This window comes from Stegostoma tigrinum, chromosome 4 (assembly GCF_030684315.1).
Source record: "Stegostoma tigrinum isolate sSteTig4 chromosome 4, sSteTig4.hap1, whole genome shotgun sequence".
NCBI lineage: Eukaryota > Metazoa > Chordata > Chondrichthyes > Orectolobiformes > Stegostomatidae > Stegostoma > Stegostoma tigrinum.
Genome location: NC_081357.1, coordinates 96153744 through 96172797, shown reverse-complemented (window position 1 = coordinate 96172797; position 19054 = coordinate 96153744). Strand labels below are relative to the sequence as shown.

Below are 19054 nucleotides of genomic sequence, written 5' to 3'. Positions count from 1 at the left end.
CTGCTAGAAGTATTGATAGAATTAGTATTACTTTTGTCGAAGTACAAAAGCACCAAAGTCTTTTACAATTTCATGAACAATAACGAAGAGAGATATTTTTATTGTCTCCATATTGCAATTTGTGATGTAGTTATTTATGATATTGATGTATATCTTTTCTGCAGAGACACTGTTTTATATTAATAAATCTAAGTCACATAGGATATAAAACCTTCAAGGTGGTGAATTATTTCGAGCATTTACTTAACTTTTTTTCTTATCTTGGTCATTGCTGCATCCTGTCTTTGGATTTATTGTTCATGGGAATGTGAATGTGAATGTGGTGATGTCACTTGAGTAATCCAGAGGCCCAGCCTAATGCTGTAGGGATAGATGTTCAAATCCCACCAGCTGGTAGAATTTAAATGCAGTAAATAAATATAAAATATGGGATAATGCTAGAAGTCAGGTGACACCAGGTTATGGTCCAACAGGTTTATTTGAAATCACAAGCTTTCATAGCTTTGCCCCTTCTTCAGGTGAAGTGAGAAGGAACAGAATTCATAGGCAGGGAGATCAAAAGACATGCAAATGGTGTCAATGGAGTGTCAGCAGGCTGAATAATAGGTCTCTGCAGGTGATCAAGGGTGTCAGACGGTGAAGTGTTAACAGCTTAATAACAAGCGAAGAGATGACCTGTAATCCAATTAAATGAGGCAAAGCAATAACTACAAAAAGTTAAAAGAAAGGTGGTGCCGGAGACAAACTAAATGACTGGAATAAAATGATCGGTATAAGAGTCGTAAGTAATCCAAAACTGTACTAATTAATTAGGGTAGTGAGATCTTAAACATTTTATTGAAGTGGTGGTGTCAAAACATGACCGTAAAGAAGGTTTTACAGATACAGAACAGTGTGGTGGATTCTCATGTAGCATAACATGAAAGCAATATCATGGTTGAGGCCATCTTCATGGATACGGAACTTGGCTATCAGTTTCTGCTAGGTGATTCTGCATTGTGTATCTCGGCTGCCTTAGAATGTTGACCTGAAGATTGGAGGCTGACTGTCCTTGATTGCTGAAGTGTTCCCCACTGCGAGGGAACATTCCTATCGAGCGATTGTTGTGCGGTGTCCATTAATACGTTCTTGTGGCGTCGGCATGATTTCGCTGATGTACCATCCCTTGGGGCATCCTTGCCTACAGAGTATGAGGTAAACATCATTGGTTAAGTCACATGAGAATCTGCCATGTACATGGTGGGTGGTGTTCCCATGTGTAATGATTGTATCAGTTTCGATGATCTGACATGTCTCGCAGCAATTGTCATGGCAGGGTTGTGTCGTGTTGTGAGTGTTGTCCTGAAGACTGGATCGTTTGCTGCATACAATGGTCTGTTTTAAGGTTTGGCAGTTGTTTGAAAGCGAGAAATCCAGGCATAGGGATGATCTTGGCGAGATGTTCACCATCATCGATGACATGTTGAAGGCTGAGAAGAGCGTGGCATAGTTTCCCTGTTCCAGGGAATTGCTGGACAATGAAGGGTATCCTATCGGACATATCACATGTGTCCCTCTTCTGAGGAGGTCGTTGCAGGTTTTCACTGTGACACATTTGGAACCGGTGGTCAATGAGTTGGGTATTGTATCCTGTTCTGTGAGGATGTCCTTCCTTCAAAATCTTTAGGTGTCCATCACGTTCCTTCTCGTCTGAGCAGATCTGGTATATGTGGAAGGCTTGTCCGTAGGGGATGGCTTGTTTAATCTCCACGTCATGGGATAGTGCTGACCAAGAAAACTGCCATCAATTGCTCTAAAAACCCTCTGTTCATGGACTGCTTTAGACCAGAAGACAAGAAGATATAAGAGCAGAATTAGGCCATTCTATCATGGCTGATGTGTTTCTCACACCCACTCTCCTGCCTTCTCCCTGTAATCCTTGATCCCCTTACAAGGCAAGAACCTATTTATCTCTGCCACAGAGGGCTGTGGAGGCCAAGTCATTGAATGTATTTGAGAATTATCTCCACAGATTCACAGCTCCCTGAAGAAATCCCTCCTTTTCTCTGTTCTAAACTGTCATCTCTTCACTCTAAGGCTGTCCCCTCAGGTTCTAGTTGCTCCTACTGGTTGAAACATCTCCATGTCTGCTGTATCCACACCTGTTAGTATTCAATAAGTTTCAATCAGATCCCCATCCCCATCCTTCTACACTGTGTCAAGAACATCCCAGAGTCCTCAACTGCACCTCACGACAACCCCTTCATCCCCAGGTTCATTCTCTCAACCTCCTTTGGACCCCCTCCAATGCCAATACATGCTTCCTCACATACAGGGCCCAAATTCTCAATATTCCAATTCCAGTTTAACCAGAGGCTTGTACAGCCTCAGCAGTACATCTTTATTCATTCATTTCAAGAAGGATAGAATAGCAACGTTGCATTTGCCTCCCCTAACCTGCATGTTAACTTTCAAGTCCTAGTTCAGGATTCTCTTAAGCCCTTTTGTGCTTCAGATTTCTGAATCCTTTTCCCCAGTTAGAAGATAGTGTGTGCCTCTATCTTCCTTCCAAAGTGCATAACCTCAAACTTTTCTGCATTGTATTCGATCTGCTGCTTTGCCCACTCTCCTCTCCTGTCTAAGTCCTTCCACTGCCTCTTCCCTGCTCCCCTCCCCTCACCCTTCCTCAACGCCATCTGTCCTGCCTACTTTTGTGTCATCTGGAAACTCAGCAACTATGCCCTCAGTTCCTTGGTCCAGATCATTAATGTATCATGTGAATAGTTGTCCCAACACTGTCTGCGGAACTCTACTGGTCACTGGCTGCCTTCCTGAAAAAGACTCCTTTATCCCTATTCCCTGTCTTCTGCCAGTCAGACAATCCTATGTCCGTGCCAGTACCTTGCCGCTAACACCATGGGTTGTCATCTTATTTAACAGCCTCCTATGCAGCATCTTGTCAAAGGCCCTCTGGAAATCCAAATAGACCACATCGCTGGCCCTCCTTTGTCTAATTTACTCATTACCTCAAAGAATTCTAACAGACTTGTCAGGTTTGGCAATGCCTCAATTGTGCAAATAAGGATGAGAGTTTAAGATAATAAAGTGTGGAGCTGGATGAACACAGCAGGCCAAGCAGCATCTCAGGAGCACAAAAGCTGACGTTTCAGGCCTCGCCCTTGATCAGAGAGGGGGATGGGGTGAGGGTTCTGGAATAAATAGGGAGAGAGGGGGAGGCGGACTGAAGATGGAGAGAAAAGAAGATAGGTGGAGAGGAGAGTATAGGTGGGGAGGTAGGGAGGGGATAGGTCAGTCCAGGGAAGACGGACAGGTCAAGGAGGTGGGATGAGGTTAGTAGGTAGGAAATGGAGGTACGGCTTGGGGTGGGAGGAAGGGATGGGTGAGAGGAAGAACAGGTTAGGGAGGCAGAGACAGCCTGGGCTGGTTGTGTGATGCAGTGGGGGGAGGGGATGATCTGGGCTGGTTTTTGGGATGAGGTGGGGGAAGGGGAGATTTTGAAGCTGGTGAAGTCCACATTGATACCATTGGGCTGCAGGGTTCCCAAGCGGAATATGAGTTGCTGTTCCTGCAACCTTCAGGTGGCATCATTGTGGCACTGCAGGAGGCCCATGATGGACATGTCTGAGGAATGGGAGGGGGAGTTAAAATGGTTCGCGACTGGGAGGTGCAGTTGTTTATTGCGAACCGAGCGGAGGTGTTCTGCAAAGCGGTCCCCAAGCCTCTGCTTGGTTTCCCCAATGTAGAGGAAGCCACACCGGGTACAATGGATACAGTATACCACATTGGCAGATGTGCAGGATGAGAATTTTTCATCATTTATGCCATTGCTTCATCCCACCCCACTCAAGTTGTTTTTAAATTAAATCATAGGAGATGGATATTTCTTTATGGGACAGCATTTATTGCTCATTCCTAGTTGCCGTACAATCTAACAAAAACTCTGGATGCCTTTAATTCTGTTCCTATGCAGTTTTTGTGTTGTCATTCCCAACTATCATTGGGCCAAAATCCCAGGAACTCTCTCCCTATTGGCCTTGCAAGTGTGTATACACTGCATAGACTGCAGCAATTCAAAAGACGGCTCAGTGCAACATTAAATTGCCCTACCTTTTTTCCTTGCATGATTTATCCATTTAATTCTCTTAAGAATGATGCAATTGAATTTGCTTTCAACCTCCATTTTCATCTGGTGTATTCCTGATCATAAAAATTGCTGCATTTTTAAAAAATCTTGTTGCTTCTGATGATTTCATTGAGCACTTTATATTTACATACTAAGTTTTCAGCCACAGAGAGAAGTTTCGCTTTGCCAAAACCGTACATTTTAATTTTAACACCTGTATATTCCGTCAACCTTTTCTGCTTTAAAGATAAACAATTCCAGGCTCTGCAGTCTCTTTACATAATGCAGGATCCTCACCCTTGTCACCATTCTCGTCACACTCTAATACACCCTTTCTCAAGCTTTCCTAAATTGTTGTCCAGCATTTTAACCACTCATTCTTTTTAACTGTCTTCTCCGTTTGTCCTGCCACCTTCATAGATTTGTTTGCGTACGTTCCTAGGTTTCTCAGCCTATACTCCCTTCAAACTTTTACCAGTCCCTTCTGTCTCATTCTTTCATTCTGTGTCACATTGCATCTGCCATGTCTGTCCATTTTACCAGTCTAGCCCAGGTCCATTTTGCCAGATTTGTGCTGCTGTGAAATGTCTTGTGACCTTTAACCATGTTAAATGTGAGCAAAAAATGCAAGTTGTAGAATCACAGAATTTTGCAACATGGAGTCCCTTCGTCCATTATCTTCATGCCAGACAACAAGTTCTTAACTACTCTACTCTAATCTCATGTTCCGGCACCTGTGTGCCATGATGCCGTAAGTGTACATCCAAATATTGCTTAAATGTTGTGATGGCTCCTTCCTCTATCACCCTTTTCAGACAGCAAGTTCCAACCACCCTCTGACAAACAATTCCTCTCAACCGCTTGAACCAGCTGCCTTTTAGCTTAAATGTGCCTCTACTGTCACTGATCCACTGTTACATGCGCACCAAGCTGTCTCTCTGATCCTCTGTACATCCCTTGCTTTGTTTGTCCTTCCAGAAATATCCATACTTAATAGAATTAAATTCCATTTGCTAGTGTGCACACCATCTCACCAGCCTGTTTATATTGTCCTGTTAAGCTAAGGCATTCCTCCTCACCATTTCTTGTAATAAGTTGCTGTTTGCTGCTTCTGATGACAGAGAACTGCCACCTGGCCTGTGATTTGTAATTGGTTCGCTGATCTTCTTCATCTTGATTGAAATTTATTCAAATTTGATTAAAATTGGAATGATACTAATTGAAAGTAGTTGTTAATATGACATGTACATGAGCACAACAAAGGAAAATATATATTGCTGTATATATTACAAATCAAATCGAACAAGATAATCTGTAACATGTCTGATTGCTTGAACTTGGCATATACCAGATCGGACTGAGGTTTTGGAATTTGTGGTTTCAATTCTGGCACTATGAAAACTGCAATTCATACAGTAACTATTGTTTGTGAAGCTTTTGATTCTTCAGTACTTACACTGACTGTGGAACCCATCTCAAGTTGTACTGAAGCTTTCCTAGAACCCTAATTTGTTGCAGCAATATGCTTAATAGTGAGGATATACATCACAGTCGTGTGCTCATTTGAATTTCTGAGACTTGCATGTTTTTCACTGTTACTGACAACTTCTGCAGTTCTGTTTTCTTGTTTCCATTTTCCTTCCACTCCTTAATGATCCATTGCTATGAATTAACCCGACTATTCTCATTGAGTCTATTTCATGGAGGCAAGGCTGACATACTGAGTGCTTACCAATTAATCAACTACAAAGTTTAACCCACTGGACTTGATCCTGCCCTCTCCCAACACTGGGTATGCTAGCTATCCATTCCACTTGTACTATAATTGATATTATTTCTGAATATATATAACTGAATCCCCCTGCATCAATGCCGTGGAGGTTAGTAGTGACTAAAATTTAGTTCAGCCATCTTTGTAATTACTATGGCTACAAAGTCAAGATGGAAATCCTGAGTGATTCAGCTCTTGACTCAAAGCCTGCCCCACCATCTACAAGTCACAAGTTGAAAATGTGAAGAAGTAACCTTGACTCGTCCGAATGAATGAAACTCCAACAACATTCAAATTCAACACTATCTAAGATAAAGGAGTCCATTTGGTTGGTACCTCATGCACTCCCTCCACCATTCACCATTGTCACACGGTGGCAGCTGTGTATCATCTGCAAAATACACTGCAGCAACTTGAGCTGCCTTCAACAGCATCTTCCAAACTCGGCAACTCTACCACCTCGAAAAACAAAGGCAACATCACCATCTGCAAGTTTACCATCAAGCCGCACACCACCCTGAAGTGGGACTGTATCAGCGTGCCTCCACCATCAGGTCATTGTCCTGGAACTCCCTTCCAAACAGCACTCAGCTTATTTATGCAAAAGCAGTTAAAATAGGCAGCTTTGCACCATCTTTTGTCATTAGTTGGGCAATTGACTGATAAGCTATTTAGCTTTCATTTGAATTAAAACAAATGTTCAGACTAACAAATAAGGCTTTCTATATTCTTACATTTTTATTTAACTTCCACGAACACATTCCTTATCATTTTTACCCTTTTTACTATGTGTGTAAAAAATATTCCTTGTACATTTTGTTTCTTTGAAAGCAAACAAAACCTGGTTGCCTAGTTGTGCAATATTCCTCGTCCCTGTTTTTATCATCTGTAAACTCAGCTATTCCAAATGCTCTCTTGGCAGTCCTCCTGTCTTCTACGTTCTTTGTGAACCTGAACTCTGCTCATATTCCAGCTTTCACTAAGTCCTGTTCACCCATCATGCCTATTCACTATTCAAAATTATGTCCTTGCATTGAGAGCACTCCATGGCCACTCTTGTTTCCAGCTTGGTAATTTTCTACAGCCCCGAATACCTGTGAGTTACAGACTCTTGACTCAGTCTAGTTCTAACACCTTGCACCTTCCCGCATTTTCTTTGCTCCTCAACTGACTCATTCAGCTGCCTCGTTCCCAAGTAATGAAATTCTCCCCAAACTCGGACAGTGATTAGAACCAGGTGGATCTTATTAAATGAGATCCTTGATTGTCTCAGATTCATAGCCCCAAGCAGGGAGCCCTGGCTGACAGATATAAGCAGGGGATTCAGACTCCCTTCAGGTACAGATTCCAAGCTGGCTGGACACAACCAATGTACTGTTCGCTTGTAAATGGAGACTTGGCAGTGGGATACCAGCCCCTCTGTAGTTATTTTCAACACCTCTTTCTCTATCTCCTCTGTTGTGATGCTCTTTTACAACCTACATTTTAACAATGTTTTTAGTTCCAAATATTTCCTTGTCTCAAAACGTTAAAATTTGACATTGCTCCTCTGAAAGGGCTGAGTAAGTTTGCGGCATACTGCATTGACAAATAGCAAATTACCAGTTCATCGAGAAACATTGCCTTAAAGTCAAATGATAGCTGGACCGTAATGAGATAACGGTCGTTTTCATAGAATCACAGCATCCTTGCAGAGTGGAAACAGCCCATTTGATCCGACAAGTCCACACCAACTCTCTGAAGGGCACTCCACTCAGATGCACCACCACCTCCCCCCACCCTATCCCTGCAGCTCACATGGCCAGTCCACCTAACCTACACGTCTTTGAACTGTGGGGAGGAAACCGGAGCACCTGGAGGAAATCCATGCGGACACGGAGAACGTGCAAACTCCACGCAGCCACCCGAGGGTGGAATTAACCCAGGTCCCTGGTGCTGTGAGGCAGCAGTGCTAACCACTGAGCCACACCAATCATATCATTTCCTAGGGGAATAAAATAACAGTAAAAACAGTGTTCTGGAAAATTACACCTCTTTACAGCAGTTAACACCATTTTGTGATCTGTATAGGCACCACTTGTGTTTTGTATTGATAAGCTCATTCAGGAATTGGTTCAACTTAAAGAATCACAGAGTCAGTACCCGTCTTACTACTTGGAAACATGTTCCAGGTATTTGCCAAACTTTGGTAGACTGCTTCCCAAATTTTTCTCTGTCCGACCCCATTTCGAGGCTTGGAAATTGACGCAATGTTTTGGTGAGACATGTTTGGGCGTGATGTAATGGGCTATGTGTTTTGAGCAGAGTGCAGCTATTCCAATTCAGTCAGAGGTCCTTGACAACCATGCTGACACTACTTGGAATCTCTAAGTTTCAGCTTGTGGCACCCACCTGGGACCTAACACACAAATTTTGGAAACCCCTACTCTCGGAAAAGAGAGTGCTGAGTTAAAGGAATTAGGCAAAAACAAATTGTTGCAGCTGATCTCAGCTTATATCCCATTGTGAGTGGTACAGAATATGAGAGAAAGTGGTTACAAGGCTTCCAATTTAGAGTCGTTCACTTTTCCTGTCCATGTTGACTAATCATAATACTATATCATCCGCATTCCCCACCAACCAAACAAATCAGGTGAAATTAATTGAGTCAGTTAGACCAAAAACCTCTGAGTAAATTCACCTGGGTACAATTTGTTGTTTTTTTAAATGTTATGAATTAAGGGACTCACAGGCAGGGATGCTATCAATGTATCTATGAGCTAGAGGATCCAGATTCACCTGCATCCAAGATATCTCATAACATTGTCTGAACAAGTTGATTGAAAATATCTTCTTTGTACTGACAGGGTATGATTTCTTCTGCAGGTAGGAGCTGTTGTTGAAGTGAAGAACCCTGATGGAACATACCAAGTAGGTGTAATCAATAAGCTGACTGATGCAAGTTGGTACACTGTAGGTAAGACAAAAAGAACTCTTAATTTTAAATTTGATCAATATCACACTGTAGAAGGAGGTATTTTGCATTATTGTAGGCCTAACAACAATGATAGAAAAACCATTTGAAACTACTCTCCTCTCAGCAAAACGTGGATCAAAAATGAAGAGGACAGATTTATTAAAGGCAAATTATATTTAACTAGCTTGATTTGAGTGAAAGAGGAGATATGTGCAGTGTCTACAGCATTACATCTTTGGATTTCATAATCCATTTGAAAAGGCCTTGGAAAACACATTTGCTTCAGGAATAGAAGTATGTGGGATTAAGTGGATAGTAATGTGGCCAAAGAATAGGAGGCAGGGACAACTACTGATAGGTATTTTTCTGACTGAAGAGGAGTATACAGAGGTAATTTCCGAAAAGATAAGCTTTTGAGATCACTGCTTGAGGGCACCAGATATATAATTTCAAAGTTCAGTGGGTGATGCAAAACACAGCAATATATTAAATAGTGAACTGAAAAGTAGATTCTAGGAAGCCATAGACTAGTGAAGTGGGCAGAGATGTTGGATGCAAGTGTAAATTGGAGCATTCTGAAAAAAGCACATTAACTGAGCTCGGACCATTTTGAGGAGATTCAGGAAAAACTGAGTACGGGGAGGAGTATGTCAGAGAGCCAGTAGGGTGCATGTTACAACTTTAAAACTGACAAAGTTAGCATGGTAGTTCAGGAAGTGGAAGGAAAACCTGGCTTTGTGGATAGGATTATTGATGACAATAATCTAGTTTACCTTTACATATCTTTAACTGAGAGTATGTTGCACAGTTTAGGGCACTAAACTTAAGGCATTAGTGCGTTGGAGATGATACAGGATGATTTCTGGTATGTTACTATAGAAAAGGGGCTTAAGTTATGTGCAGGAATTGGAGAAGCTGTGATTGCATTTCACCACGAAGAGAATTTTAGGGAGAAGACCTAACGGAGAATCTCAAAATGTCTGAGTGATTTTGCCAGAGTAAGCAGGCAGCAATTATTCTTCTAGCAAGTGATCTGTAATCAGGGGCCATTAGCATAAAATGATTTACAGAAAAACTAGGATGGAAAACTAACAAATCATGGTAATGGGTTAATACATCAACATGGATATAGTATTGGCCGGCTAGCGGGAAGCTAAGTTTGAGTCAAGGGATCATTTTCAGGCTGAAAACCTGCAAGTTGATGGTATCGTAGAGTGCTTTCCAGCCTGCCAATCTCAGCATCCTTTCCCCCGACCTGTCCCTGCCATCAAAGTGGCATTGCTGGGAAGGCGGTAGGATTGTGACATCAGGACATGACCCAACTTATGTTTTGCACCCCAAAGATAAAAATCCAGCCCTTTCGTCAACTGATACTTTGAAATATCATATTAGCTTAACTTGTCTTTGTGGAAGAAACCTGCCTGCACTTCACTGCTTCAACTGTAAAAACGGCACGTTTTATCGAAGTGTCGTCAGAAATTGACATCTGAATAATGTGCTTCTCAAGTACAGATGCTGCGTTGATACAATTGCATTATTTCATAGAGTAACTCCACTCCAGAGAAAAAGATCTGACACTTGTAGTTGTCAAAAATCATAATTCGTTTGACTATTGTTTCCTACAGCTGTCAAACAGCAGTGTGGTCTGATGCCAGTAAGCTCATCAGACTTACTGATGAGTAAGTAAGTCTTACTTACTTAAGACTTAAGTCTTAAGTAAGTCTTTCCAACTTGTTTTGATGCCATTGAGCTTGATTTAATACAAATCAAATATCAAAGTTAACAGCTTTGTAAATTGACCATTATTGTCTGGGCAAGCTGAGTTTAAATTTCCGGGCAGTATCATTGTAGTAGTAAGTTGTAATGAACTCTTGTGCGTTCAAATAATTCAGTAGCTCAGTCAGTAAGGATTGGTTTGAGGATGCACTGCATTTTTTATTTTGCTGACATTTTCTGTGGGTTGAGAAGGCTTTATCTGAAATGCAATGAATTTTCTGGGGCAAATCCATCAATTCACACTGCACCATTAATTCTGCTTTAATAGTGGATTTATGTTATTCTGTCTTGCTTAAGACCAATTTTTGTTTAGTTTTGGAAATCCCCACAAAGTTTGCGTCATAGCATTAATGGAGCTTTGAGTTTCATTTTGCACTTTTCGGAGACTCAGGGCAAACTAAAATGTTTTACAGCCAATGAAGTACTTCTGAAGTGTAAGGACTCATTATCTGCTCAAACAATTCTAACAGATTTGTCAGGGTATGACCTCGCCTTAATGAAGATGTGCTGGCTCTGCCCTATTTTGTCAGGCACTTCCAAGTACCCCACAATTTCTTCAGTAAAGTGGACAGAAACATCTTTCCAAGGACTGAGGTCAGGCTAATTGGCCTGTTGATTATTGTCTTATGCCTCTCTCTATTAAACAGGAGTGTTACATTAACCACTTTCCAATCCTCTGGAACCCTCCCCTGACACCCAGTGATTCCTGAAAGATCATCACCAATGTCTCTTCAATCTCCTCAGCTATCTTCTTCAGAAATCTGGGCTGTGGTCTCAGGTGATTTGTCCACCTTCAAACCTTTCAGCTTGCCCAGCACTTTCTCATTAGTGATGGCCACTACACTCATCTCTTCCCCTGAGTCTCCTTGAAGTTCTGGTGTGCTACTGGTGTCTGCCACCATGAAGACTGATGCAAAGTACGTATTCAGTTCCTTTGCCCATTTCTTTGTTCCTCATTACAACTTCTACAATCTCATTTTCCAGAGGTCCAATGTCAACTCTGCTTTTCTCTTACCTTTTCTATCTTAAAAGAACTGTGGCAATACTTTATATTGCTAGCAGATTACTCTCATTTTACTGTTGCTATTTTAGTTATTGTTTGCTGTTTTTTAAGTTTTTCCAACCCTCTAGCTTCCCACTAATCCTCATCACCTTGTATGCTTTTTCTTTGGGTTTTAGAATGTTTATGATTTCCGTTGCTGGCTTCCCCTTAGCATGTTTCTTTTTCCTGCTTGGAATAAATTTATGCTGTGCCACCCGAACTACCCTCAGAAACCTCTGCTTCATTGCACATCACCAAATCTGAGATTTCTTGTTCCCTGGTGGGCTGTACCACAAATTGCTCCAAAAAAAAAATTATCTCATAGACATTATACAAATTCCTTTTCTTGAGTTCTGCTGCAAAACTGATTTTCCCAGCCCACCTGCATATTGAAGCCCTAATGATGATTGTAACAGTGCCTTTCTTAGATTTTTTTTTCCCCTCTTGATTTATTTTCTTCCTCATATCCTGACTACAAGAGTCCTGTGCATAGCTTCCATCAGGATCCTGCACTTCCTCAACTCTGCCCACAGAGATTTTACACCTTCTGACTATATTACTTCTTGCTATTAACTTGATGCATTTTTTTGCTCACAAGGCAACCTTACCTCCTGTGCCCATCTGTCTATCCTTTGGATAGGACGTGTGACCTTGGATATTTAGTTCCCAGCCCTGATGCCCTTGCAGCCATGTCTCTGTGATACCCAACAACATATCTGTCAATTTCAATCTGCATTACAAATTGTTTTACCTTGTTTTGTATATTGCATGTTTTTTTTTAAGTACAACACCCTCAGTCCTGCATTGACTGTCCCCTTTCATAGTTATCCCATTATCTGCTGTGCCTGAAGTTAGCCAATTTGATCTAACAAGTCCCCACAAAGAACAATGTGATTGTGACAAGTTTATTTTATTTCAGTAATATTGGTTGAAGATTACTGGCTAGGTTGGAGTTGTTAGGAGAAATTGGGTCGACTGGGCCTGTATTCAATGGAGTTTTGAAGTGAGACTGGATCTCATTGAAACACGTAACATTGTGAAAGGTCTGGACAGACTGGATGATTTTTCTTCCCTAGGCAGGGGACCCAAAACAAAGGGTCATGATCTCTGGATATGCAGTAGGCCACTTCGGACTGAAATCAAGGGAGACTTCTTCATTAAGGGTGATGAACCTGTGGAATTCTCTGCCATAGAAGGCTGTGGAGGCAAGTCACTGAATATATTTAAGAAAGAAACAGATTTCTAGAAGCTAGAGATGCCAGGGCATAGTGGGAAAGAGCGAGAGTGTGATGTTGGGCTAGCAGATCAGCTAAAATCAGTTTAGATCATGGAGTGAACACCATGTGCTGGATAGCCGATTCCTTCTATTTTCTGTTCTTGCAGGACATCAGTTTGAAAAGTGTTGTGGGATCTTTATGCCCATCAGAGGGAAGACAATACATGGCCTTTTTTTGATTGTTTCATTCTCACAACAAAAACAGAAGTTGCTGGAAAAGCATAAATTTACGTGTGAGGAGAAAATCAGAGTTAACATTTTGGGTCCGGTAACCTTCCTCAGACCTGAGTTCAAGGGAGTTCAACTGAGTTCTGAGAAAAGGTCACTGGACCTGAAATGTAAACTCTAATTTTCTCTTCACAAACACTGCTAGATCTGCTGAACTTTTCCAGCATCATTTTTCTTTTGTTCCTGATTTACAGCATCTGCAGTTCTTTTTAGGTTTTATTTTTGATTGTTTCATTCTGTTCAATCCAACAGTCAGAGGGCAGTTTTGGATTACCGTGACTCTTTGCAGTTGAGCAGCATGCGTGTTAGGTGTAAAAAAACTGGCTTCAAGCTTGTTGTTCCAGAATTTTAAACCAAAGTCATTGCAATTCTTTCATGTGGCCAAAAAAATGTTGATGAAGTGTTTTTTAAAAAAAATCAATTTGTCGAAGTTGTAACTTTGTGAGCCAACTAATTTATCATCACAGTTAGGAAAACCAATGGTAAAGAATTGCATTGTGACCAAACATAATGGTGTTGCTACTCGTAGATTTAATATGTTCTGGTCTGTACACAAAAAGTCATATTGTGCGTGAAGTGTTCCAATATTGTGCATGGTTTGAATGATTACAGCATGAAAGAAGGCTGTTAGCTGACCAAATAAATACCAGTTCTCTGAAAGGGCAAGTTAGCTCATTCAGCTTTTTCCTGTAGCCATGCAAGTAGTTTGCCTTTGTGCTTATCCAATTCCCTTCCAAAAGCCATGATCTAATGTAAACCATTGAGTTCTAATTGTTTATATTCTTCTCTCTCATTCTTAGTAACCGTCAGGACTCCAAGATCAAAAGAACAAAATTTACAATTGTATCAGACGATCTCTAGTAGGGGGAGTTTCCATCCTTGCAGTACACTACATTACTTTAGATTACTGTTATTAAAAACACAGTTTTAGATATTGTACTCTTAGATAATATTGAAATATTTCAGAATTTCACTGTAAAGGTTTGTTTTCTGCTCATTGTAGCTTGGCACTCCCAACACTGGAGCTGGCTCAGGCCTGTCATGTGGGCTGCTGCATGTCCTGATGCTGTCACTAACAATGTGGGCAAAAAAGCAATGTATTTTTAAGCTGTCCTTGACAAATAAAGATCATCTTTCAGTCAGTTCTTAGTATCCTCCAAGAATGCGTACTGGCTTATGTATGGAGCAGCTGATCATTCTGTTTGCTTTTAATGGACTGAAGGGTAAATGTTGCATGCTACCATATCATGCCACATGTATCTTGGAAACCCATACAGCTAGCCAGTGAGCATTAGTGAGACACAGTGTATTTTTGATCAGTTGGATTCAGTCCCGTTATATGAATAACAAGATTATAACCAAGGGAAGTTACTTTCACTTATCATATTAATATTGATTCCAGGAAAGCTTTATAGTTACTTTTAACCAATGTGATCTGTTGCTTATCATTTTGAATCGGTGAGAGCTGGGCAATCCAAGTTGTTTAGTCTGACCCTACAGCTGGATCTAGTTTCTCCATTAACTGATGATACAACGAAGGAGGAGTTTAGCTTTTATTTACTACCAATCAACGGACAGCGTTGAAAGGATATGGAAATGATGAACAAAAACAGGACACTAACATTTTAGAGAGGTCATAAGATGCCAACCAAGTATTGGGATTCACTGATAGAGGAATAGAAATGGGAAGTAGTCAAATGATGTTAGACTTTATATTGAATCTTGGTTGGATTGTTCTTGGAGTACAGTGAACAATTCTGTTTCCAAATTGTAAAAACAATGTGGAGAAGCTAGAAAAGATGTACAAAAATTTGCAGGGCTGATAAAATCTGTGAGAGGCTATAGCTGTCTGGAAAGATTGAACTGTCTTTGATTGGTGCAAACTAGGAGATGACCAAACAGAGACATTGAAAATGACAGGGACTTCATAAAGATCTGAAGATGTTTTCATTTGTGAGAGTCATATATAGTCACTGAATTGATGTTCATAAATCTACTGGGAATGTGGAGAAATTGAGTGGCATAAAAATTTTGAAATTAAGTAATTGAACTAAATAGCATAATATTTTGATGGGTAAATGGATGAACACACATTAGCAAAATATAAATACAAGGATATGTTGATTGAGTTAGGTATAGTTGAGTGAGATTAGGCTCATGTGGAGTTTTAAGCACTGGTACGGATCATTTATTCAAATGGCCTGTTTCTGTGCTGTAATTTGTGTGGAATTCTTGATATGCAAATCTAACAGCTCAGAAGTGTTGAATAAATTAGTTTCAAAGTGTAGTGTTGGTTTCTATAGGCAAGCTTAGAAACTAAACCTGTTTTATCCATGGGATGATCCTACAAATATCAATGTGGTGAGCGAGCCGGTGATCGTATTTCCATTGTACTAGTTGAGGAAAAAGCCTTGACCTACGCTTTGCTGTTGAGATAATACCAAAGAGGTTAAAGTGGCCATCTAAAATGATAGACATATACTCATGCGGTGCCCAAAAGATGGTGCTTCCAATAAGCATTCTCTGTGGAGAAACAACCTAGGCAGTTATTTAACCAAGGGGAGGGATTGAAGTCTGGAAACTGTAGATCTATATTGGAAAGATATAATTGAGTAGAGTAATTGATCAATTGGAGAAATTTGAGAATGAACGTAGTTTTAGAAAGATTGGGATCATGTCTAATGAACCGAATTGTAATGCTTCAGGAAGCAACTGAAGCAATAGACAGCTATCTGTATGGATGTAGTTTATTTAGCTACTGGAAGGCTTTGATTTAGGTTCCACATGTGTTAGCTGAAATTGAAGCTAATAGAATTGAGGACAAATTATTGACCTCCTGAGGGGAGAGATTGATTTGGCAGGAATAATTATGTACTTTAGAAGTAAGTAATTTAGTGGTGTTCCACAAAAATCTTCAGATCATGGATGGACTTCCAGAGAAGTGAGAGGTTAATGTATTTGGGAATGTTTACCAGGCAACAGTAGCATGTTGAGAATCATACAAGAGCAATGGTACTTTGGTTCAAATATCTATGCATCCCTTAAGATAATCTGATAAGATGACAAGGTAGCTGAGAAAGCTTTATTAGCTGAGACTTGGGAAATGAAAGCTGGGCGATTTTGCTAAAACTTGTATTAACCATTTAGTTAAGCCAGAGCTGGAGTACTGTGTGTATTTCATCTCGCTATACTTTATGAATGATTAGGAAGATTATGGAGGCTATTCAAGGATGTTACTTAGGCAAAAGAATTTTGCTTATGAAGAAAGATTGAACAGCCAGGCTTGTTTTCTTCAGAACAGAGGAGGCAGATTGGACTTATCGAACTGTTTAAAATTGCGAAGTTTAAACAGAATGCCCTATTCCTCTCACTTGAAACACATATAACTAACAGCATAGAACGAGGATAAAAGCTGATTAAAGGATAAATGTTTCCATCCAGAGGGTGATAGGAATCTAGAATGCATAATATGAAGTGTGACAGAGGCTGCAAAGCTTTGAAATTTGTACATGAAAATGGGTGCCTTCCAGAACTGCAGACCAATATCTGGAAAGTTGGATTGGACAGGATGGCTATTTTTGACCAACATGGGTGCAAATGCCCTTCTTCCCTGTCTTAAATTCCTATGATTAAACTATTCATTACATGTTAATTAATAAATTGAATAAATGACATCTAAATTTGCTGATGAGTCAAAGACTGGTGATGTGAAACACCATGTAGTTGTAAGTTTAAAATTACCAGAAGACGTTACTAGATTAAGTGAGTGGACAAAGTTGTGACACATGTATTTCAGTTCCAGTAGATGTGAAGTCAACATTTTGAAACAAAGATGGATCCAAGTATTGTTAAATATTGAAACATTTGGCATGTTGAGGGTTCAGAGTGACTTATGGATCCATGTGAAGAGATCAGTACAATGTCGTGCATTGGTACAAACGAATCAAAAAGGCTAATCAGATGTACAGCTTTATATCTTGTGGGTAAGGACTTAGAGGGAGAGAAGGCTTTGCTACTGCTATACAAAGCCCTAGTTGGATTACATCTAGAAGACCGCATACATTTTAAGGGGATTGCATGTGTATTGACCTTGGCAAGAGTGCAGCATAGACTAGACTGTTTCCAGGGCTTCAAGGATAAAATTGAGGAGAAATTACTTCCCATAGACTATAGAGGGCAGGGAATAATTTAGTTGAAACATTTAAGGTTTTGAAGAAATTTGGTGGAACTGACAATTGGATATATATTGCTAGTATGGGAGCCGAGCAAAAGGGGCGACACATTTAAATCAAAGCCATGTTACTTGTGGAGAGAAGTTAGGAAACATGTTCACATGAATAGTGGTAGAATTGTGTAACTTTCTGCCACAAAAAGAAGTAAATGTGGGCTCAATTAATGATTTTAAATGTCAGATTGATTGATTGGTTTCTGCTTGACAAGGATAAGGGTTACATGGCAGGTATATAGATATAGACTATGGATCAGCCATAGCCTAACTGAATGGCTAAAGGGGCTGAATGACCTATTCCTGTGTGTTCAAGTCCCAGATGGGGACTGGCTGAATTAAGAGTGAACATCAACATTTGCATTAATGAATCTGACATCCATAGAATGATTGATTTTTGTGGGTAATTTGACCAATGCTGTGTTTGTCTACAGTTTTTGACGATGGCGATGAGAGAACTTTGAGACGGACTTCACTCTGCTTGAAAGGGGAAAGACACTTTGCGGAGAGCGAGGTTAGTGGAAGAATTAGCATTACCCATGGCCAACTTTATGCTGTGTTTTCCACGGATACAATAACCAGTGTTTTGCTCAATGTTTTAGACACTCGACCAATTGCCTCTTACTAATCCAGAACATTTTGGCACCCCTGTCATTGGAAAGAAATCTAACCGGGGGAGAAGGTCCAATCCACTGTAAGTAATAATTTATGATGCACATCTCTCACAAGATATTCCAACCTTTTTTAAGAGTGAATTTTCATGTGTAGATTTAAATTTCTATACATCCCTTCAAATGTTTTGTGCCGAATATAGATGAAAAGTTTTATTTTACCTGTTATAAGAGGATTTGCTTAATATTAGAATTATTTTCACTAGAGTTGAAAAATAATCTTTACCATTGTTGCCCAAAGCTTACATTTTTTAAAATAAAGTTTTCTCATCGCTGAGGTATTTAGTGCATTTTTTTCACCAGATCTCTCAAATGTGGAAATGACTATGCATATAATCAAACCATTTGGGCCAAGCACAAGACCAACTTTATGTAGATGCCTCAAATAGTGATTCAATTTTTCTAAATTTGTTATCAGTTCAAAAATAGTACAGCGATGAATTTATCCGTCTAACATTTCCTCGTCATAAATTCCTGAGCGCTCACTTAGATAAATAGTTTGTTACTTGTCATGATAATTGTACTCTCCCGACAACAGAGGCACTGCAAGGTCACCACCTTTGCAAATGTAATAGTATTTATCTCAAAGGAGAGTTCACATTTAAAGTTTACTTCCACGATATGCTTGGATAGTACAGCAGTGAATGAAGATGTGCAAACATGTCAAAGACTGATACAGTATTAAGCTTTAGACCTGAATCAGCATCGGGTTCAGTGCAAAGGAAGTAAGTCCCCTATTATGTTGCACATTTAACTACAACTAGATGTCCCAAAGGGCTTTGAACCAATTAAGTACTTTCTTTCAGATTTAGTCACTGTTGTGTTACAGGAAAAGCGGCAGCCAGATTGCATATAGGAAACTCCTGCCAATCGGATTGACTCAACAACCTGATGCTGTATTAATGTTAGGTGGAGAAAAATATAGGCCAGGACACCAGGGATAACTCCCAACTTTTCTGCATAGTGCCATGGAGGTCTTGTGTTCA

The 19054-nt window shown here is 40.2% G+C and overlaps 1 protein-coding gene across 3 annotated transcripts in view; it reads left to right on the top strand.

Moving 5' to 3' along the window:
• The window catches only part of arid4b (AT-rich interaction domain 4B), a 189830-nt gene that overhangs the window by 55661 nt on the left and 115115 nt on the right, over positions 1–19054 (top strand). For all 3 annotated transcript variants that reach the window (XM_048531756.2, XM_048531758.2, XM_048531759.2), the window contains 3 exons: positions 8760–8850; positions 17832–17911; positions 18000–18091. In XM_048531756.2, the coding sequence (XP_048387713.2) occupies positions 8760–8850; positions 17832–17911; positions 18000–18091 (263 nt within the window). The remainder of the gene's footprint in view (positions 1–8759; positions 8851–17831; positions 17912–17999; positions 18092–19054) is intronic.